The 24,509-nt window shown below is 37.7% G+C and overlaps 1 protein-coding gene across 6 annotated transcripts in view; it reads right to left on the bottom strand.

The window, feature by feature from the left end:
- The window catches only part of LOC113094876 (interleukin-1 receptor accessory protein-like 1-B), a 179,569-nt gene that overhangs the window by 56,978 nt on the left and 98,082 nt on the right, over window positions 1-24,509 (bottom strand). For all 6 annotated transcript variants that reach the window (XM_026260503.1, XM_026260504.1, XM_026260505.1 and 3 more), the window contains one exon: window positions 8,426-8,500. In XM_026260503.1, coding sequence (XP_026116288.1) covers window positions 8,426-8,500 — 75 coding nt within the window. The remainder of the gene's footprint in view (window positions 1-8,425; window positions 8,501-24,509) is intronic.

The following is a 24,509-nucleotide window of genomic DNA, read 5'->3' as shown; positions in this document are numbered from 1 at the left end:
GTCAAGCACACCAACACCATGGTCATTTAACCAACTTTTGGTGCTTTTGGCAGTGTGGGCAGGTGCCAAATCCTGCTGGAAAATTAAATCAGCATCTTTAAAAGCTGGTCGGCAGAAGGAAGCATGAAGTGCTCCAAGATTTCTTGGTTAATGGGTGCAGTGACTTTGGTTTTCAAAAACACAATGGACCAACACCAGCAGATGACATTGCGCCCCAAATCATCACAGACTGTGGAAACTAAACACTGGACTTCAAGCAACTTGGGCTATGAGCTTCTCCACCCTTCCTCCAGACTCTGGGACCTTGGTTTCCAAATGAAAGGCAAAACTTGCTCTCATCTGAAAAGAGGACTTTGGACCAATGAGCAACAGTCCAGTTCTTCTTCTGCTTAGCCCAGGTGAGATGCCTCTGACGTTGTCTGTGGTTCGGTAAATCTCCTGACACGTCTGTGTGTGGTGACTCTTGATGCCTTGACCCCAGCCTCAGTCCATTCCTTGTGAAGTTCACTCAACTTGTAAACAGCATTCTGTGAACAGCCAGCTTCTTTGGTAATGAATGTTTGTGGCTTACCCTCCTTGTGAAGGGTGTCAATGATTGTCTTCTGGACAACTGTCAGATCAGCAGTCTTCCCCATGATTGTGTAGCCTAGTGAACCAAATTGAGAGACCATTTTGAAGACTCAAGAAACATTTTCAGTTGTTTTGAGTTGATTAGATGAATGTCACCATATTCTAATTTGTTGAGATTGAATTGGCGGGTTTTTGTTAAATGTGAGACAAAATTAATCACAATTAAAAGAACCAAAGACTCAAACTTGTCACGATCAATAGCTGGAGTGCCCATGAACTCCAGTAGAGGGCACTCCACTCAGGACTCTTGGTGTCAATTTCCATTCACTATTTCATTTCCCATAATCCCGTGTTTAGGGCTAATTACCACCAGGTGTTCCCCATTACCACTCCCCTATATATACTGTGTTTGGACTCTCAATGATTGCGAAGTCTTGTTTAGGCCCATCTGAAATTTCTGAGTATCTTTCTTGTGTTTGTTTCCTGCCATGTCTGATCTTGGATTGTTTATACTGACTGTGATTCTCTGCCGCCTCCCCCGACCTCTGCCTGTTACGGTTTCTGATTTTGGATATCCCTTGACATACTTGACACTGTTCTCTGATAACTGCCTGTCTGACCATTTTCTCATTAAATATACAGCAAATGGATCCGAACGTTTCTGGCTCCTCGTGACAAAACTACTTCAGTCTGTGTGCACTGAATTTAACACAAGTTTCACAATTTTGTGAAAGAGTTGAATTACTGAAATAAATGCACTTTTTTCCACACCATTCTAATTTATTGAGATGCACCTGATTGTTAAAAATGATGCATTGCAATACAAATGCCAACTTGTATCCTACAAACACTCTTCCCATCCCTAATGACTAAGCATGTGTCATTATTTTCAAAAGCCTCTGTTTTCACAGTCCACACTACAACGTGAAAACAGCGTTTTCAAATGTATCCACTTTGGAGAGTGTTTTCAAAAAGCTTTTGTTTTCCTTGACAAAAACACTATCTGAACACACGGTAAAAAACGAAGAGAAAAATTTGCATTTTTCAAACAAAAAATTCAGTACTTATGGATGGATGTATGGACTAGTAATTCTGCTCCACACTTGTTTCTTTGCTGTTGTTTTTGAAAGCACTGTGCATTTATTTATATCAGGAAACTTTCTCTAATGTTGGTCTGCTATTGTGATATGATCGATTTCAGATCTTAAACCGTATATAAAAACCTGTCTGTGGATTTTGACGTTTGTTTAAATTATGGAAACTTCAAGTAGTTATTATATCTCTAAAATCAATTGCAAAACCCCAACAGCAGTTTACACACACTTAACTCACCAGAACATGTTCATCTTCTGTTCAATATGGCAGAGAGATGCTTTGTTCCCAGGGAAAACTGCTCAAGAGATCAGCGTAAGAACTCACTACTAGACGGCTCACCGCAGCTGGCTAAAGTGAATTTGAATTGACTGGTGTGGACTGGAGCAGCTCAAGAGGAAGATGATTTGATTCTGATTCCTGCAGTGACCATTACGCTATAGGATTTCTGAAAAATGAAAATAACAAATCAACAGCTCATCCATTTTCATGGAAAGCTATCATCATTCCCAATCAATACAAACAGGCTCAGAGGATCCTGCACGCAACAGACACAAAAAGAGAAATAAAAGCAATTTGGAGATGTTGCGTTCACTTTCTGCACTGAATCCATTTCAAAGTGATGAGTTCCTGATGAGTTAACCAAATTAAAGTGCTAGAATCTTCAACTTTAATAGACAGGATAGTGATAATTAAGAATTATCTGAAATATATTAAAAGGTTTATCAGCTACAGTGTATCTACAGTCTATGTACGGTCCCCAAACGTAAAACCAAAGCATAAATCACCTCTGTGCACAAATATCTGAGGGATTGATGCTGGCCATTTATTTAGCATGGAACTCCTGCTGTTTCTCTGAAGGCTCGGCTGAATACAGATAGGACTTCCTTTGACTAATGATAAGCATACTCTAATTGAGAGAAATGATGTAATATCGATCTTCTGTGCAGCCCCACGGCCGTGACATTTACCAAAGCACCAGCGGTTGACTGCAGAGGGAGATGGAAAATGGCACGACTGTACACGAGGAAACCTGCAGCTTTTCAATGTTACATAATTATTAGTTTCGAAATGGTTATGTGCACTAGAACATGAAAGCTGGCTGATATACAATGCAGAAAAGAAATGAGGGAAAAAAAGTTGCAATATTCACTTTAAAATCATGTATTCAATTTGATGAGTATTTTCTTTTTCATAAATTTTACAGTAAAATGCTTTATCTTTTAACACACTAATAGTTACATTTAATGCCATCCCTTTGCATTCAAAGACCACCGAACAATAAAAAAATAAATAAATAAATACAACTAAATCAGATTTTCCAGTAATATCAGTGCTTGCAAGCTTCATTCTCACGTGTATTTGAAAACAGAATTGTATTATCTACATGTTGATTTGCAAATGCCCAAAAGATCAGACTAGTGCCTGTTTCGAAAGGCAAATGTTCTGTTAATGTTCTTCTGGGTTTAAACACTGTAACCTCTTATCACATTGTGCTTTCAAAGCACTCCTGTTCTTACAGCCTGAGCCATCTGAAGCAGAACTGCTCCATCCAATGCACAACTAGTCCATCCAATCCACTGGTGACCCACTTGCCAAAAGTGTTCTCGTCGAGTCTTTGACAGTCATGCTCACCCATTGTTTTGGATCCTCAAGTGGAGCATTCAGATGTAAATGAAAGGCTGGTGGCACTGCCATTTAGAAAGTGAGTCACACAGCGCTCAATGGCCATCTCTCGTGCCCTGATGTCAGATCTCATAGCTGAAACTGCATGACAGGAGTCCTGGCTTAGAGACAGGAACCGCTGGAGTTATTAGAACATGGAAAGAAAGAGATGCTTGTGAACAGATCTTGCATCTATAATCACACACAAGAAAACAGTAGTGAGCAAACCTCACCTTGTTTAGCTGAGTTCATGTGAGCAGCTCACAAAACTCACAATGCCACACAGCCAATATGGCAAATGACAAAATGGGTAAAACCACCATTGATAAATGACCTAATACGTCTTGTGCCAACAGGTCAAATGAATCAAAAGTCACCAGCATTTTGAAACAACTTGTTTCTAAACTTATCAGGCACCATCGAGACATGAACTGGAGGACACTTATCCACTTCACATGACCAGTCTCATCACTTACTAGGGGTTGACTTCTGTTTTTTTAAAGTCAACTTTCATGTGATAAAAGTTGAGTCGAAGTCGACTAGTCGCTGATGACATCATTATTGAAAATAAGTCTGGAGCTGAGACTCGAACACCTTGTGCACAGTTATGGTATGACAAAGTGCCTTCAAAAAGCTATTTTTTAACAGTTCTTTTGTCTTTGGGTCATTATATTTCTCACAGATTTCAGCTCGTTTTAAATCGGATATGGATAAAGTAGCACAGTAAAGATTACATTTATATGAACGCATGTGAGAGTGATTGCGTCTCTAGTAGTAATGAAGCTGGGATCTATTTATTAAGAAAAATATGCTTGAACTTTTCAGTTTCTAAGCTATTTTATTGAGAAACCACAGAACATTGGTGAAAAACATTTCAGCGTTTAAATTTAACTTATCTGTACAGTAAGCAGTGTAAAATGTGCATTGTCCCATTCAATTTCAAGCATCCAGCAACATAATCACGTATTGTTGAGTGCTTTCAAAGTATGCATTTATTTGTAATTTCTGTTTGGAAACGGAGTGTATATGTGGAAGTCCTTCAAAGATTTATTATCCTTTTGCATCGCCCCATAGACCAGCGACCAGTCAACATCAAGCTTAAAACATCATGGCAGAACATTGACTAGTTGCTGCAGCAACTATCACTTACAGACATTTTTTGAGAGTTTGTAGCACGGCCATTCAGGGGCATTGGACTGGGGGTAAAACCAGTACTGATTACCAGGGCCCCAAAGGAAGAGAGGGCCTTTGAAAATTCTGGAATATATATTTTTCCATTATTTTTCCATTAGGACTGCCTATGCATAGGGCCCGGGATCTTGTGCAGTGCCCCTGTGGCCACCTAAGGCTTACATTTATAAAGCTGTTGATTAAATGTTAATGTGATTGTTGATGTGGCACAGCTGTTATGTTCCTTTGTTTGTATTGCCCCTTGGAGAACTGTGGACTCTGTTTCTTCTAGCGAGAGATTGCTCGCGATGTGCCAGGGAATCCCTGTGACATCATCTGGATCAGCTGAATTGAGACAAATGAAAAGAGATGCCAGTTAACGGCGTTCGGGAGCGTTGCTCAGTGTAGGATATTGCGATCGATCGCATGATCCTTATTACCTGCTGTGACTTTGAGTTGCTTCATTGTGGAAATAACAGCTGCCATTGGATTATTTTACCGAGGACATCATCACAGGACAGCACTGTTCTCAACGTGCTCCCAGACTTGAAATATTGGGACATTCTAAAACGCTTAACATGTAAAATGCTAAACGTGGGTTAATGTACTATGACAGTGATATTAAAGGTACAGGTTGTAGGACCTGCCAGTAGAGGGCGCACTACCAAAACAATAACAATCGCGTGGTTTGATGATGCTAAGGAGGAGCGTGGAATGATGGGATTTGTTGTCTTCTTCCAAACCGCTGACGGCCATCAATCAGATGGAAAGATAAATCATGGATTTAACAGATCCAAAGACACGATCAGACTATGGATCAGACACGTCCTCGCATGGGTTTAGAGATGTAACACTCAGCCTAAAATAAACTGGCTACACAAATAAAATGTTTCAGTTACTTCTCTATTGTGGTTGTTGTTTATAGTTCCTGCATTCTTTCAAACACCACTATTAAGAGGTAACCAAATTTCTTTTATTTGTGTAGCCAGTTTATTTTAGGCTGAGCGTGGTGATCAGGTCATACTGCTGATGTTTCTACAGAAGTCAGTTCAAGAGTCTTGAGCAGAAACAGGTGAAACTAAAAACTGTCAGTGGTGGGACAGACTCCAAATGATCACCAGGAAGGTTTTTGTCACTCTTCTCGATCAATCGGACAAATTTCACAACTGTCTTCTAAAGTGTTCCTATGGGCAGCCATGGACTTCAACAGCAGAAGAACAACAAGCAAACTAACAGATGGTGCTTGGCATCTAATGAAGTTCTGTGAATGCCGGAATAAATGTAGTCCGAGAGAAAAATTATTTATTGCTTCTGTCCTACCTCAGACAAACCTGATTTTGCTCATTTCTGTGGGAAATACTGTAGTTTAAATGATGGGAAAATGAAGTATACACTGCAGGTTTATTTCACATTATTATTGTTGTTATTATTCTTGTTGTTAATATTATTATTATTGTTATTATCATTATTATTATTATTATGTATATGAAGATTATTAATGACTATCAGGAAAGAACACCCTAGGCGAATTCCTTATTGGTGCTCCCCAAATTATATATATATATATATATATATATATATACATATATATATATATATATATATATATATATATATATATATATATATATATATATATATATATATAAAATTTTCAGGCACCAGTTTCTTGACACATTCAAACTGGTTGTCATAGTAACAACATACATTTGTGGAGGTTCAGCGCATTGAGTTCTGAATGCATTATTTGTAAATTGACTTAAGATAAACATTCGCCACAATTTATTAGTTGTAATATCATTGTGTTGCCACTAGATGCCTGTATGTATGTATGTATGACTAATGCCTTATTGCATGGCAAAAAAAAAACTTGTCTTGACACTGACAGAGCCCATTGATCTAATGGTGTTGATGTGTGCTCTGAATGCAAACTTTGCACTCAACAATCAGGCAGCAATTGTTGATGTTGGGGGATCCAGTGGGGGGGCAGGCATGTTTCAGGGTGGCCATGCCACTCTTTATCACAACACTGCTAAAATGTAGCAATGTAGTGCCAGTATAAGCGCTCACTGGCGCCCCTTCAGCTGGTGGCACCCAGACGACCACCTAGCTCACCTATGCCTAGAAACAGCACTGCTCACACACACACAAACGCACACACACCTCATGCGGGAACAGATGCAGATCATTTTACATCAGTGTAATAGTTCATCCAGCAACAGCTTCCGTAGCCAGGTAAAATCAATGGTTGATCTTTGCCAGAATACACCAATTAAGAACTAAAGATAAACAGGCTCCAAGTATTGTTTTATCAAGAAAAAGTGACTTTAAAATTACACCTTTTTTTTTTTTTTTTTTTTTTTAGAAAGGCCCAGTTCTGCAAGATTAAGCTCGTCCAGGATTGAACAATAGAGTGTGGGTGGACCAGTCACAGTTTGTGCTTTTATAAAGAAGATCTTTGAGATGCAGATGTTGTTGGTCACATGACACAGAATCTTGCCTTTCTAAAAAAAAAGTATAATATTTTTTTTAGAAAGGCCCAGCTCTGCATCCACTCTATTGTTTAATCCTGGACGAGCTTAATCTTACAGTTTAATCAATAAAGTAACACATCTGCTTAATAACTGACATTATATTTGCCCCCCAGGGGCTTTCTCTGTTATCCAAACATCACATGGGTCTTTTAGTTCCTTACCAACTTGCTTTTGGCTTTCACACTAGAGATGATATGTACTATATAGAATGTGCTGTGCATAAATATAATGCCACAACTTTCAATTAACTCCTCAGCTAATCTGCTTAGTGTTGAGAGATGTGATCAACATTTTAAACTTGTCGGTTTTATACATCATTTAACCACCGAAGTTTAATAAATTATAAAACTACTGTGTGTCCAACTTTACCGGCATACAAAACAATATAGCAGATCTCGGCTACTTTATTGTTTATAATGTGGCTAAATGTAAACTATATTATTGCATAGCTCTGTTGTGATAAATGTCTGCTCTAAGACATGGCAATATTAAGATATTATAAACACAAAAACTGAGATTTTCTAAAAAGCTGCTTTGCAACAATTTATATTATGTATATGTGTATTAGGAAAGCACTACACTCGACCGAGACCATCATCCTGAGAATCAGAGACAGCCCTAAAGCCAGAGCTTCTCAAAGCATCACACCATAACAGATGATTTGCATTGCATGTCTATTCTAGTCTATCAGCAATTGTGGTTAGTGGGTCATTTCCATGAGTTTGCAGTGATCAGAGTCTTTGTGAAGAGCATTATTCATGTAACCTCATTCGAGGTGGCATCTCCGACCGTAAATGACCATGACATGTGATGCATAAAAGCTCTTTAGTTTTACAAAGGTGCGATTCTGATACATTACACATGTGATCAAACACAGCACAGACATTTCAGTGCAGCACTGAAAACCATCCACACATACACACACACACACACACACACACACACGTTTGTTTTTGTGTAAAGTGTGTTCATCCCATAGGTGTAATGGTTTTTATTCTGTACAAACTGTATATTCTATGTCCCTTCACCAACCCTACACCTAACCCTAACCCTCACAGGAAACTTTGTGCATTTTTACTTTCTCAAAAAAAACTCATTCTGTATGATTTATAAGTGTTTTGAAAAATGGGGACATGGGTTATGTCCTCATAAGTCACGCTCTCCTTGTAATACCTGTGTCATACCCATGACATTATACAGAGTTGTGTCCTGATATGACACAAAAACATGCACACACACACACACAAATACACAAGCGCGCACACACACAAATACGTACATGCATGCGTCCACACACACACACACACACACACACACAGAGTACAGAACAGCACATTAAGTAAGATCCCTCAGACAGGTCTATAACATCAGTCTGTAATAAGCGCTGTTCTCACCCAGCTGCATCTCCATGACGCTCATCTTATTTTCAGACGGGTAGAGGATCTTGGGAGGCTTGTCAGTCAGCGGTGCTGTGCAAGAAAACAAACAACAAAGCAAATAATTAGTTGTATGTCAATGCTGTCCATCTGTATCTGATAGAGCTGCAGAATTACACGTTGCATCCTAAACGATGATTCGGCTGGATATGAACTGCTTTCACATGTTTAGCAACAGAAATGGTGTAAATCACTGTTTGAAAATTATTAATATACAGATCGTATTATGTAACTCCATATTCCACCCAGTCCGACAGCCTCGTTATCTCATCTGTGGTCACAGTAGACGGGCTACTTTATTTGGACTTTTTCTGTTTTCTGATGATGCATTTCAATAGATATGATATGATAAATTTACTATTATAGTATAGCATTTAATTTGATATCTACTATCCCACTATCTTGTTAAACATCAATAATTAGCATGTAAAAGCTTCAAATAATAAAATTAAAAAAAAAAACTTTACCGTAGTAAAGTACCCAGAATGACTTACAGTAACCCACACACTCCGATTAGATCTCAAACACAGCTTTTGTAAATGTTTACTTTTTCCTGTAGATTTACAAACTCTCCACAGAGAAAATCCCATTATCCTAATGAGCTTTTTCATCATGAAATATGCATTGATTATTTAGCTTCATGTAAAACTGCACAGACAGATTCGGTTTGCGTTAGCTTCTGTTCGACAGCCAGATGGAGACACGTATGGATCTGGCACGAGGGAGCAACCAAAAAGAGAAACCAAGAAACACAGAAAGCAAAAATAAACTCATTCCAGAGTTTTCAAGTGAGAAAACAGGTTTCAAGCGTTTGTGGCCCGCTGTGTTAAGATGAAAGAGTGAATGTGTGAGTGTTAGTACAGGTGAAGTGAACGACAGCTGCTCTCGTTTCCATCTCCACCAAGCTGAATTTAAACCGTGGGAATTTTGATGAAATGCAAACCGTCTGATCGTTCATCCAAAATCCAATTTCTGCTCAGGAGAGGCCGCCGGTGACTGCTGTGTATTTGGGATCATTATTTTGTGGGAGAGGTTCAAGAGAAAAAATAATGAATCGCTGGGTGAAATATCTGCATGGCCGTCTCTCCACAGAAAACAGTCTTCCCTCTCAGTCTCTGTCTCTCATTAGTGCTTGTTTCCTCAGAGATTAGGTCTGTCTTGTGTGTATGTGCTGAGCGGGCACTTTATTAGATACACTTCTCTAATACTGCCATGGACCCCTGTGCCCCGGATCAGCCTGAACTCAACAAGACTCCAGAGAGAGACACATTCATCATCGTCAGATTCAGATCTAAGCTTCACGGCCGGATGTTGCTTTGGCAGATGAGAGCATATGCTCAGTAACAGCTCAAACACATGCACATGTGAAAAAAAGACATTTGAACAAAAAGTTAGACAATGGTGTTTTTGTCAAAGACTACATCTGGATGTGATTCAGAAGTCGAGCGCTTCATCAACACATCCAAAGCTTCACAGTCATTTCATTCAGTAACAGCAGTTTTTTTTTATATGGTTTAATGTTTGAGCACATTCGCTTTTTATGTGAGCAAAGCTTCGATTGCTTGGTTCAGGAGATTCTGTATTATTTCAAAAGATTTGTAATAGCCCCCCCAACAGAACGCATCAATGGCGGGAAAAGAGAATCGGAGCAGATTTTCAAACACTAGGCATCCTACAATTGGAGACTTTGCAGAAGAAAAACTGGCCACTGTAAACCACCGATAATCACATTCAACCAGACGTTACAGTCATACCCATCACTGACAAATAAAAAAAATGTATCAGCTCAAAATATAAAACGTGTCTGATCTCTCCTGATTGAATGGAATCAGAGTCTGAGTCTGTATCTATCCTAAACCACATTAATTTCTATCAAATCTGCAGACTGAGTTGGGCAAAAGCGGTTTGATGTATTCCAGCCTCTACACTGATCAGATCTGATGTAACAGAGCTGAGATTCCTGTTTGTTCCAGAGATGAAAGTAATAAAAGCTAATGCTCTAGTCATTTTATACTGGACTACAGCTCTGTGGAGAAACATCACACACGATCGATACATCCTCACTTCATAATTAGCACAATAAACTCCCTGTGGCCCTATACACACAAACAGTCTCATCCTGCGGACCTTCTTCTGTGTGGAAACCATCGCCGCTGTGATCCTGTGTGCCGTTCCTCGACACTATACGGCTAATCACGGCGAGGGCGAAAGTGCGCCGCTCTGGGGGGTCTCTTTAAGAAAGGTCAGTACTGAGACGAGAAGGAAATTGCCCTCAGTACGGTTTCTGAACATCACAGGCTCCCAGCCAGGGCCAGAACGGAGCCTTCTGAACATAATCCACTTCTAAACACGCACGCCTGAGCTTTTGTTCCAGTGATGAGAAGCTGACATCTTCCTCCTGAACATAATTGAGTCCCACTGCTTCTGTAAATTAGCAATGGGACACACAAAGAGGAAAGTTCTGGCAACCAGCGGAGAAAATATGATAAATGCAGCTGAATTACACAGCATTTCTTCTGTTTTTTTTTGTTTTTGTTTTTTGTTTTTGCATTTTGTTGGTTTGTTTTTCCTGTCTCTTAAATCTAACACATTAAAAAGTACTCCCATGATTCAGAAACACTAAGCAAACAGAAATTCAGCAATCCATACTTGCATACTACAAACAATATAATAAATAAATAAATAAATAAATAAATAAATAAATAAATAAATAAATGTTAGAATTAGGGCTGTCAGTCGATAAAGTTTATCTAACCAATTACATGATGTGTTGATTAATTAATCTAATCACATATTACATTTGACAGTTAAAATACACCCAAAAGATTATTTAAAGCTATATTTGTGTTAAATAAGAAAGCATTAAGGAGACAAATAGTAGCTTTAGAAATAAATATTTTATTTTATTCAACATTTTTTTTACATATACATGTTTAGGCTACAGTGACCGAACATAAACTATGGAACATAGAAAATATAGTTTGAGAAACATTCATGCAATGAAAGTCATTGGCAACCAAAACAGCTTTGTTACCAACAGTCAAAATACCTTATTTTATCGCTTATCATATGATATAAATATGAGACAAAAACTCATACAGGATCATTTTTGCCCCAATATCTTGAATTTTAGGGCACAACGGCATTTAATTAGTTGTTGCCTTGCATAATATTTTTTCATCAAATTAATGAAATGTAAGTTTCAGTGTGTTATTTTAATCATGTTATTTTTTCCATAACTAATTAAAGTGTTAAGCTGACAGCGCTATTTATAATATAACCCACTAATATATATAAAAAAACAACAACAACAAAAAAACCATTCAGCTAAAAGAAGGATTTCTGCAACAACAAAGTGACTTCAGAAGTTGAGGGCTAAAGTTTCTCTAACCCCGGGTCGGTCCATCGACCGGCCATCGAGCCAGCGGAGGAGCTTCAAAGGCCTGGAGCGCTTGACCCTTTGGATGTGCTCCGTAAACGAACCACACGACCTTCAAGAGCTGCTCTTTCATCCGGCCAGAGGATGTGACCCGACACAGACTGCCATCAAAAGCTCTTCAGAAGCTTAATGAGAGCTTTTTAAACTCCACTGTTAGCATCTGCTCATTATAAACATCACATTGATTAATTCATTTTAATTAAAAACCTCCTCCAACAGTTCTGAGCTGAATATGAACATTCCGCGTACTTGCACATATCCTTAACAAAATTAACAATGGTTTTACTGTAGTAAATGTGTAGCAGCCATGTTTTTTTTTTTTTGCATATTGATTACTGTTTATAACCACAGTTTTGTTACAAATACAATGATTAATCTATGGTTAATGAAGTAAGGGCACATTAATCTGGCTTGGGGAGTAAGAGTCAGGAGACTGTCAGTCACTGGACGAACTCTTTAGTTTAGCGGAGGAAGGCCTGTCTCAGGTACATTTAGCTCTATACCTCTCCACAAAGCATGGGCTCTAGCTAATCTCCTCTGAGAATAGGGTAAATAATGAATGCGTGTCTCTCTAATTAAACAGCTCAGTCGCTCCCGGTCACACATGATTACGCCAGCGCACTCAAAGAATAGATCTGAGCACCGACTCTTCAGAAGTCGCACAACGCGACGAGCACACATTATTTGAGAGCACTAGCAAAACACCAATGTGTGTGTGTGTGAAGCCATCATTTCTCTGCAGATTAACTTTAATACCCTCTGTCAACGGCCGCTCTGTCTTACAACAGTGAACACTATCAACACGGACGAGCCGTACAACCTGAACACCACACTTAGACCTGACATTCTTCCAGAGCACAAATGTGACGGACAACTAAAAATTAATAATATCGAAGGGTCACGATGTGGCTAGTTAACCCTTCTGTTAATGCTGCATTTGAAAAGGAACACAGACAAACAGATCAAGCTAATAAGAAAATGAAAATTCTGCAATCATTTGCCCTAAAGTGTTTCAAAATGGTATGAGTTTCTTTCTTCTGTTGAACACAAAAGATGACATTGAGGAAACCAAACCATTTCTGTTCCCACTGACTTCTATAACATGTTTTTCCAGTGTATGGACTTCAGTGGCTGTTAGGTTACAAGCATCCTTCAAGATATTTTCCTTTGTGTTCAACAGATTACAGGTTTGAAACAACTTTTGAGGGAGATTGAATGATCTTTGTGTGAATTATCCGTTTGTTTTTTCCACAGCTTACACACAGTATCTTCACTTGTCTCACAGTTTCTGATTGCTGTCAGTCAAACAGCAGAAGCACACACCAAATCTGCAAAACATACACTAATCATCAGACTTTGACTCAGTTTCTAATTTCAATAAACACTTCTTGTAAAACACAACACACAGTTCTCTGTGTAACACACACACATCTAACAGAAATTAATATTATGGCAAAAGTGTTTGCAAATGTTTGCTTTTGAGATGTGTTTGTGATATTTTGAATTCAGTGATTCATTTTGCAAGAGATGAGAGACATTTAACATTCTGTGTGCAATTCTTGGATTTATGTGAAAAGCTATGAAAACAGAGGCAAAGTAGTATGAATAGTTTGAATAAAAAAAGGAAGAAAATGTGTCTCAATCTTTTTTCTGCTGAACACAAAATAAGATTTGTTTTAAATAACTTTTGGAACTGAACAACACTGGAGCTTTTTCATTGTATGGACAAAAAAAGAAACATTTCAAAATATCTTCTGTCTCCACATCAGAAAGCAGATCAAACAAGTTTGAGCAGGTAAATGATGTTTTAATGGATGCACTGTCTGCACTGAGCTGGAGCTTTCTGAAGCGCTGTTCACAGTAGGGATATGTCAGTATTATTTTCATGTTGTGATTAATTGCTAATGTTTTGTCACAGTATACGTTTAAAAAAAGTGGTCATAATACAGTATAACAGGTTTAATAACTTTTTTCTTATTAAAAAAAAAACTATGCAATAAAGCAATACAGAAAATATATAAAGTTAAAAGTTTTACACAGCTTAACGTGCAAAAGAACTACTGTATAAAGACCAATAGGTATCACTTTACAATAAGACCTCATTAGTTAACCATCAACATTCATGATGAGCAATAGCTACATTTGCTACAGAAGTTATTAATCTTTGTTAAAAAAAAAAAAATACTCTAAGAACTCTTAGTTCATGTTAGCTCATTAAATAACACAGTTGCAACCTTCTATTTTAAAGTGTTATTAAATATTGAAATTCCTAAGATTAAAAAATGTTCAGAAGAATTTTTCATTGGCAGTTTATGTTAACTAATGAATTAACTAATGTTAACTAATGAAGCCCTAATGTGAAGTTTGAATGAACAATAAATAATCAAAACTCTAGGGCATGTTGTAGTCCAGATTAAAATGAAAAAAAAAAAAAAAAGTTTAAAAATGAATAGCCAATTAAGTCTAAATATTTAAGTATTTGGCTCAGTGATGAAAAACAAAGCATATCCACAAATCTGAATGGCTTTTTAAATACGTTTCAGAAAGTAGCGCAGCTGCTTTATTTATGGGGTTTCCAGAGTAAAGGCTGCTCTTTTCTGCAGTTTAGCGCCATCTGCTGTCAGAGAGTGAATGTGCTTTCATTCAGAGTTTCACGTGTTTCTCATGTGCTTCTCATGCGTGCTTGTTTACATCAGAGCACACACACTCTTTCAAGCAGCATACAGCAATGTTGTGCATCTCTACCAGTTGATTGGAAAAGTATTTTTAAAATGTATTCCAGATTCAGAATAATTTTTAATATATAATTATTCACGGTATTTAGAAGTGCCCACGATTACAATATTGTGGATATTCATTACCGTGATATATCACATTACCAAACACCGGCACACGTTTATCTCACAGTAATAGAAACACTGCTCCATCTGCACAAGCTGACTTGTTATAAGCTGCCCGTGTTCAACCTGTAATGAACAAACCAAATGAACAGTGGTCAGACACTACAGTGGTGGTCAGATGAGAACTGTCCTGTCGATCACATCACAGCTTATCTTTGCTCGGTTTCTAAACTGTCAGCTTGCTAATGAGCCAGGAGCTTCCTTAAAAGGAAATCCATTGTGATCCCCTGTGAAGCCACTTCCTGTGCAAGGTAAAGCAATATAATTAACTTACAGCCATGATTTAGCCCTTTTAAATGAGCCCTCTCCTTTTTCTTAATTATTCCACCTGCTTTGACACTGTGGTTAACGTCCCATTTCTCCTCTGAGGGTTCGTCTCTGGGGACTCCTGCGCGTCTGTCGGTTAAAGCGGCTGAAGTTGTCATCGTGTCAGCTTAATGAACATATTCATTCACCCTGTAGCCCACTCACTGTAGGCCCTCGGCACGTCTGCAACCGGACAAACGCTAAGATCTTTACGAAGCACAGAGGAAAAATGCTCTATTGATTTATGTACATCACTGTATAATGCCTTCTCAGCAGACTCCGGTTAAAAAAAGAGTACACTTCCATAATGTACTTAAAGTGCTCTATTTTCACACACTAATTTTGTACTTGATATACTAAAAATGATTATTTAGTACTTCTTTAGATAAACTTAAGATCAACTAAGTGTACTCAACTATGCTATTTTGGGACACCAATATGAACTAAAATGTGCTTTTAACATACTATCTCTGTATGTAAAAAAAAAAAAAAAAAAAATTATATATATATATTTTCAAGTCAAGTCTGCTTTATTGTCAAATCTTCCACATGTACAGTATATACAGAGAATCTAAATTATGGTACTCTCAGACCCCCGGTGCATACAGATAACATTAACAGTGTAGCCTTAAAATCTAGATCAAATATAAAATATAAAATACAGCTGTACAATAAGGGAATGTAAAAAAAAAAAAAAAAAAAAAAAAAAAAACATGTAATAAAGTTACAAATAAAGTTAAATAAATCAGCGCAAGGCACATGGCAGATAGAGTGCAAACTAGTGAAGTGAAGAAACCGTGCTGATAAAAAGATTTTTAGTGCAAAAAGAAGCTTATTCAGTCTGATTGTGTAAAATCAGGTTACTCGCTGTTCAGGTTATCCCCTGCCTGCGGGTGTCGCTGTTGGACAGTGTCTTCTCTACTTCATGTTGGCCTTCTGTAGCTAATCATAGCTCTGTGTAGCGGTTTTTATTTTATTCTCTAGAATCTTTATCTTACTCTCACTGTCTGTTTGTTTGTTTGTTTTTTTAAAGTGGTAAAATATAACTTAATTCACACCATATTTCTGATATTATCGATCAATCTTATCAGATTAACTTTGATCGTTCACTTTTCCGTGAATGCAGTACACCTGCAAAGCGTTAGCACTCGTTAGCTTGTCATTAATTTATTGTGATAAATGCAGGGAAATAGTTAGGCTGACAGAAAAGATTTCAGAATTAGAGACACGCATCCAAACTTTAATTGAGGACAGTAAGAATGTTAGGGCTCTAGATACGGCTTTGGATGCGTCTAGCTCAGGGATTCCTGTACATTGTTCAGTTCCAGAAACAGAGCCCCTGCAGCAGGGCAACTGGGTGACGGTGAGGCAGCGTAGTCGTGGGTCAAAACACCGCTCTTCTGTTCTGATCAAAACATTAAACAGGTTCTCCCCACTCAGTGATGCACCCACTGAGAAACCTGATGAAAGTGCTCTAGTTATTGGCGACTCTATTGTACGGAACGTGAATATAGAGACACCAGCCACCATAGTCAAATGTTTACCGGGAGCCAGAGCGCCTGACATCTTGGCAAATTTAAAAGTGCTGGCTAATGTTAAACGTAAATACAGTAAGATTGTTATTCATGCCAGCGCTAATGATGTTCGTCTTCGCCAGTCGGAGATCACTAAAAATAACTTTAAAGAGGTGTGTGAACTTGCAAGCACGATGTCAGACACTGTAATATGCTCTGGTCCCCTCCCTGCTTACCGTGGTGACGAGATGCATAGCAGATTGTCATCACTCAATGGCTGGATGTCTAAGTGGTGCCCACAGAATAACATAGGTTTCATAGACAATTGGACAAGCTTTTGGGGCAGACCTGACCTGTTTAAAAGAGATGGTCTTCATCCCTCCCGGGGTGGAGCTGCTCTTCTCTCTAGAAATATGGCAAATAGTCTTAGAGTTCATACTTGACTAACTGGGGCCCAGGTCAGGAAGCAGACAGACTGGGTAAACCGACCGTCTGCTAGCTGCCTCCCGTCACAGAGGTCAGTTAATTCTCAGCACACAGAGACTCTTTCACCTAGAAATCACACTATAGAGACTGTTTCTGTTCCCCGAACTAGAAAATAAAATAAAAAAGTCCAAACCAAGTTAAGGTTAATAATTTAATTGAGGTTCAACAAATAAAAAACAAATGCAATATGGATAAACAAATGATAAAGCTTGGCTTATTGAATATCAGATCCCTTTCTACGAAAACACTTTTTGTAAATAATATGATAACTGATCATAATCTAGATGTGCTCTGTTTGACAGAAACCTGGTTAAAACCTGATGATTACATTATTTTAAATGAGTCCACCCCCCAAGATTACTGTTATAAATATGAGCCGCGTCTAAAAGGCAAAGGGGGAGGTGTTGCTTCAATTTATAACAACGTTTTCAGGATTTCTCAGAGAGCAGGCTTCAAGTATAACTCATTTGAAGTAATAGTGCTTCATATAACATTATCCAGAGAAACAAATGTTAATGATAAATCCTCTGTTATGTTTGTACTGGCTACTGTATACAGGCCACTAGGGCACCATACAGACGTTATTAAAGAGTTTGGTGATTTTACATCCGAGTTAGTTCTGGCTGCAGATAAAGTTTTAATAGTTGGTGATTTTAATATCCATAATGAAAAATCGATAATGAAAAAGATGCATTGGGATCAGCATTTATAGACATTCTGACCTCTATTGGTGTTAGACAACATGTTTCAGGACCTACTCATTGTCGAAATCATACTCTAGATTTAATACTGTCACATGGAATTGATGTTGATAGTGTTGAAATTATTCAGCCAAGTGATGATATCTCAGATCATTATTTAGTTTCTTGTGAACTTCATATAGCCAAAATTGTAAATTCTACTTCTTGTTACAAGTATCGAAGAACCATCACTTCTACCACAAAAGACTGCTTTTTAAGTTATCTTCCTGATGTATTCAAATTCCTTGGCATATCCAAAACCTCAGAACAGGCACGTGCACAGGTAGGGCTCAACCTGTGCAGAACACATGCCCTTTTTGCCCTTACACTCCGAAGTGCCCTTTTTTTGGTGGTGTTTTTTTTATTATTATTATTTTTTATCAATGCTATTGCGTCTGTCTGCCTTTTTTTTTTTTTTAACAAATATTTAGCAAATGAAAGTTCTTAAAACGAGCTTGTGTAAATCTTATTCGATCCTCAAGCGGTCAGTAAGCTGATAACTCCGCCCCCTCTATATTCATTAAATCAACTGAAGTTCCACAGCAACCGCAGTAGACAACAGCTGAGCTGAACAAAGTTTTGCGAAGGGTAAATAAATATTGTTGTTTGAATAAGTACTACTAAACACTATGTCTATAAAGGCTCATATTATATTTATTTGATGTCTGACTGACTCACTGACTGAGACATGTGGGACGTCGCCTGAGAGAGAGGGCTAGCATTTGCCAACACTTACTTAAACTGCTTGTGCATACAGTAGCATTTCATCTTTTATAAAATGCGATTTTGGCCAAATGCATTTTACCACAGGAAAAACTGAGCGCTCCTTCTATAGCTACAAAAACTAGTTTGTAACCTGTAACGTTAGATGAAAATATAATGTGATGCCGGCAGCGGCAGGTGGCGTCGCCGTTTTAATGACGGACAAAAAAAAAAATTCAAATTTGCACACATTCGCTGGTCAAAAACTATATATTGATAAGTAATACAACAACATATAATTTGTTTTTACCATCGGAAAATCATAACAGGTGCGCCCCCGCGCTGTTTCGTACTGGAACTTACACAAAGCTACGAGTGATCCTCGTCAACATATATTCTAAGAAATTTCTTCTTTGATTTATGATTGCTGATACACTTAATTTATTAACATTTAGGCCAATCATGTTAAGGTATACTCTCAGGTCGTTCTCACATGTATAAAATGTAAAACATGGTTTTACTACAGTAATGTAGTGAAATCTTTATACAGTATTTTATCATGCAGAATGTAATTCATGATTCATTCCAAGGCTTCATTTATTTGACGCAAAATACTGTATAAACAGTAATATTGTGTAATATTTTTACAATTTTAAATAACTGTTTTCTATTTGAATATATTTTAAAATGTAGGCCTAATTTATTTTTGTGATCAAAGCTGAATTTTTAGCATCATTACTCCAGTTCAGTACTCTTCAGTGTCACGTGATCCTTCAGAAATGCTTTTCACTGCAACTGTACTTTTCACACTATTTTTATTTATTTTTTCATTGCTGGCTTATTTTATGGAAAGTGTAGTGAATAAGAGACCTTCAAGAGGCCAACATCCCTGGTCCACCACAGTGTCAAATTTTTGCTAGGTATGCGGATACATGTTGGATATGTTATAGTAACGGTATGGCTATAGTTTCTTATAATCTGGAATTGAGTTGGACATAATTACTTAAATTATATTTCAAAAAAGTTTGTCAAAAATACTTGACTCATTGCTCACCTTCCCCTCTTCTCAATGTCTTTCATAATCATGTTAACCAAATAATACAAATTAGCTTATAAAACCAAACAGAAAAGCTAAAAAATTAAATATTTATAAATTAAATATATATATATATATATTTTTTTTTTTCTTTGCAAAGATCATAAAAAAGTGCATAAAGTTCAATAAAAAAAATTTGGTTTCTGTTTGGTTTTATAAGCTAATTTGTATTATTTGGTTAACATGTTTATGTATGAGTGAAGTATTTTTTTCTCTATAAATGCAATAAAAAAAGAGGGAGTACACAAGAGCTGTTGTAATTAGGTTTAAAGAAGCCCTTAAAACCCTGTTTATCTATATTATCTAATTATCTAATATTATTATTATGGTTGTTATTAATCATGAATAAATCTAAAGCTTTTGAGACTATTATTTTGTGTTAATTGAATTTGTCAAGAAGATGTGACCATTTCTTCCTTTTATGCATGCTTACTAAATAATCTTGATATAAAATCAAGGGGGGGGGGTGCCCTTTTTCAGTTTCAGCACATGCCCCTCAAAAGGTCTGTGCACGGCCCTGCCTCAGAACAACTGGATGATGTAACAGAAACTATGGACTCTCTCTTTTCTAGCACTTTAAATACAGTTGCTCCTTTACGCTTAAGGAAGGTTAAGGAAAACAGTTTGACACCATGGTATAATGAGCATACTCGCAATAAAGAGAGCAGCCCGAAAAATGGAGCGCAGCTGGAGGAAAACAAAACTAGAGGTATTTCGTATTGCTTGGTGGGAAAGTAACATATCCTACAGAAAAGCATTAAAAACTGCTAGATCTAATTACTTCTCTTCTCATTTAGAAGAAAACAAACATAACCCTGGGTATTTATTCAATACAGTGGCTAAATTACCTGACTTTATGAACTACTTTACTTCTAAAATCGATACTATTAGAGATAAAATTGCAACCATTCAGACGTCAGCTACAGTATCACATCAGACAGTGCACTATAGACCCCCTGAGGAACAGTTCCACTCATTCTCTACTATAGGAGAGGAAGAATTGTATAAACTTGTTAAATCATCTAAACCAACAACATGTATCCAAAGTGCTGAACAAAGTAAAAACAAATAGAATAAAACAAAGAAACAACCAGACAGAAGACAGACAGAATCAGCATCAGGAGAGGTTAAAAATGCCAGTGAATAAAAATACGTTTTCAATTTAGATTTAAAAATAGTAATTGAAGGTGCATGGCATATGTCGAGAGGCAATTGGTTCCATATACATGGGGCGGCAACAGCAAAGGCTCTATCTCCCTTAGATTTTAGACGGGAGTGAGGGATAGATAAAAGAGCCATGTCAATCAATCAATCAATCACCTTTATTTATATAGTGCTTTAAACAAAATACATTGCGTCAAAGCACTGAACAACATTCATTTGGAAAACAGTGTCTCAATAATGCAAAATGATAGTTAAAGGCAGTTCATCATTGAATTCAGTTATGTCATCTCTGTTCAGTTTAAATAGTGTCTGTGCATTTATTTGCAATCAAGTCAATGATATAGCTGTAGATGAAGTGACCCCAACTAAGCAAGCCAGAGGCGACAGTGGCAAGGAACCGAAAATCCATCGGTGACAGAATGGAGAAAAAAATTGGGAGAAACCAGGCTCAGTTGGGGGCCAGTTCTCCTCTGACCAGACGAAACCAGTAGTTCAATTCCAGGCTGCAGCAATGTCTGAAGATCTTAAAGATCTAGTGTGAGCAAGAGGAGTAAGAAGATCTCTAATATATAAAGGAGCTTGATCATTAAGAGCTTTAAAAACAAATAATAAAATTTTAAACTGAATTCTAAAATGGATCGGGAGCCAATGAAGCAAGGGTAAAATTGGGGTAACATGATCATATTTCTTTGTCCCGGTCAACAGCCTTGCAGCAGCATTTTGGACCATCTGGAGCCGAGCAAGTGATGACTGAGGAAGACCCAAGTACAAGGAATTACAGTAATCCAGGCGAGAAGTAGTAAAAGCATGAATAACCTTCTCCAAATCGTAGAATGACAAAAAAGATTTTAGTTTGGAAATTAACCGCAACTGATAAAAACTATCTTTTACAACTGAATTAATTTGTTTGGTTAAACATAATTCAGAATCAATAATGACACCAAGGTTCCTGACATGAGAGGAAACTGAGGGAAAATGGTTAACCAGTTCCTTAGTGAGATTAATTCTCAGTTTTGGTGGACCAAAGACAATAACTTCTGTTTTGTCCTCATTAAGTTGGAGAAAGTTAATCGATAACCATTCCTTAATGTCCCGAATACAATCCATCAAGGTCTGAATGGACTCGTCGGCTTTCAACGGGAGATACAACTGTGTATCATCAGCATAAATATGGAAATTAATGTCATGCTTCCTAACAATATCCCCCAGTGGACGCATATACAAGTTAAAAAGAAGCGGACCCAGGATGGAGCCCTGAGGTACTCCACTAAAAATGGGGGTAGAGGATGAAGAGAAATCTCCACAGAAAAGGACCTGTCTCTAAGATAAGAACTAAACCACTTCAAGGCTATACCCTTAATACCAAATGAATGCTCTAGACGCCTAATAAGAATATTATGGTCAACAGTATCAAAGGCAGCTGTAAGATCAAGTAGGATCAATACAGCATTTTTACCAGCATCAACTGCAATTAACATGCGTCACAGTGTCTGGGTTGTTGATCACTTCCTCCTCCCTTATTTGGTCACCTTCCTCCTTGTTGTGTATTTGATTGTCCCCCACCGTTCTCTTGTTCCCTCATTATCTTTCTGTCTATTTATACCCAGTCTGTCTTAGTCTGTGTTACGGAGTCCTTGTTTAATGTCGTGTATTATTCAGGTCCGTCAAAGCTTGCCTTGCCTTGTCTTGCCTTGCTTTGTCTTCGTGTCTTGTTTATGTTGGATTTGGATTATGTTTGGTTTTGACCCCTGCCTGGACTGTTTACCCCTTTGGATTATCCCTAAATAAACGACTTACCTGCAATTGGTTCTATCTCCGTGCCTCATTGCATCACGTGCCGTGACAACATGTCATTGAGAACTTTTAGCAAGGCAGACTCTGTGCTATGATGGGCAGTAAAAACAGATTGAAGAGGTTCTAATAACTTGGCTGTATTTAAAAACAGGTTCAATTGAGATAACAACTTTTTCTAAAAGTTTAGATAAAAATTATAACTTCGAGATTGGCCGAAAATTATTCAAGCAACCCTCATCCAAACCATGTTTCTTAAGCAAAGGCTGAACAACCACATGCTTGAAACTGTTTGGGACTACCCCAGTGTTCAAAGATGAATTGATCAACACTTGAACACTAGGGCCGATTATAGGAAAAGCTGTTTTTAAAATCTCTGATGGAATAACGTCAAGTGGTGTAGTCGTTATCTTCATCTTGTTAACCAGATCATTTAGTTCTATTAAGGAGACGTGCTGAAAATTATAAAAGAAAAACGGACTAGCCAACGAATTCAAAAACTGATCTGAAAGATCTAAAGTGAAGGATGAATTAATAAATGCCACTTTATCAGCAAAAAACTTTACAAATTTCTCACAGAGTTCTGCCGAGGCTTCACCGTGAAATTGGCAACTTGGATTAAATACTGAATTTATTGTAGAGAATAAAATCTTAGGTTTATGGAAGTGTTTAGCAATTAATTCAGAAAAGTATTTTGATCTAGCTGACTTAGCAGCATTCTGGAACATAATCAGACACTCTTTAAAGATCTCAAATGACACTGTTAACCGATTGCGCTTCCACCTCCTCTCCGCTTTACGACAAGCCTGTCTGAGCGAACAAGCATTGTCATCCAGCCAATAATAAAGTTTTTGCTTTGGTTGTTTCATCTTCAAAGGGGCAATCGAATCTAAAATATCAGAACAAGCTGCGTAAAACAGAGAAAGTATATCGTCAGGGCCATAGAAAGACTCAGCATTCAAGATAGACAACTCAATAGTATTGGCTAGATATTTCTCACTAAACTGAGAGGCGGTACGAGAGTTTATAGAGTGAGAAAAAGATCCTGCATGCTTCTTAACCAAGGCTGAGCTAACAACAGGAATCGTAAAAATAATGGGCTTATGATCAGAGAAAGAAGCATCTTCAATAAATACATTATCTACAGGGATCCCATATGGCATAATAAGGTCAAGTGTATGACCACGGACATGTGTTGGTCGATTCATGTATTGCGTAAATCCAAATGAGTCCAAAACATTACAAAACTCAGAAACCAAGGAACGACCGGGGCAGCAAACATGAATATTAAAATCAAACAAATAATAACATACGATCATACAACAGAACAACAGAAGTAAAAAATTCTAAAAATTCACTTATAAAAGCACTGTCAGATTCAGGTGACCTATAGATGAGAGCGCAGAGCAGAGCAGGGGAAGAAGACTGTAATGCTACGCGCTGGGGTGTAACGGTTCACAAAATTCACGGTTCGGTTCGATACGATACACTGATGTCACGGTTCGGTTCGGTACGGTTCGGTACGTTTTAGATACAGCAACATGTAAAAACATCTCAACTTTTCAGAATGACACAAGCGCACCACGGGTCATGTGACAAGAACTAACCAATCAGCTTCATCCTTTCCCGTAACAACGTTGAAAGCTCAGCCAAGATGAAGGAACAGCTGATCATAGTTGTATATGGATTGCAATTTTGAAATAAATTTAGTAGCAGAGCTACTGCAAGCGATTTTTAGAGCTGCAAAGCCATTTATCCTTTGCTGAAATTTCCGCGTCTTCATGGAGAGAGCACGTCATTGTTGCTTAGCAAAGGCAGTCGCCCCAGGGGCGCGACTAGCGTTTTCCACGCATTTTTAGGCGCGATATGTGAACGGCCCCAAAGGCGCTCGCTCACTCAGCACG

This window comes from Carassius auratus, unplaced genomic scaffold (genome assembly GCF_003368295.1).
Source record: "Carassius auratus strain Wakin unplaced genomic scaffold, ASM336829v1 scaf_tig00215471, whole genome shotgun sequence".
Lineage (NCBI taxonomy): Eukaryota > Metazoa > Chordata > Actinopteri > Cypriniformes > Cyprinidae > Carassius > Carassius auratus.
Note: the sequence above shows the minus strand (reverse complement) of the source record. Positions and strands in the feature narration are given on the sequence as shown.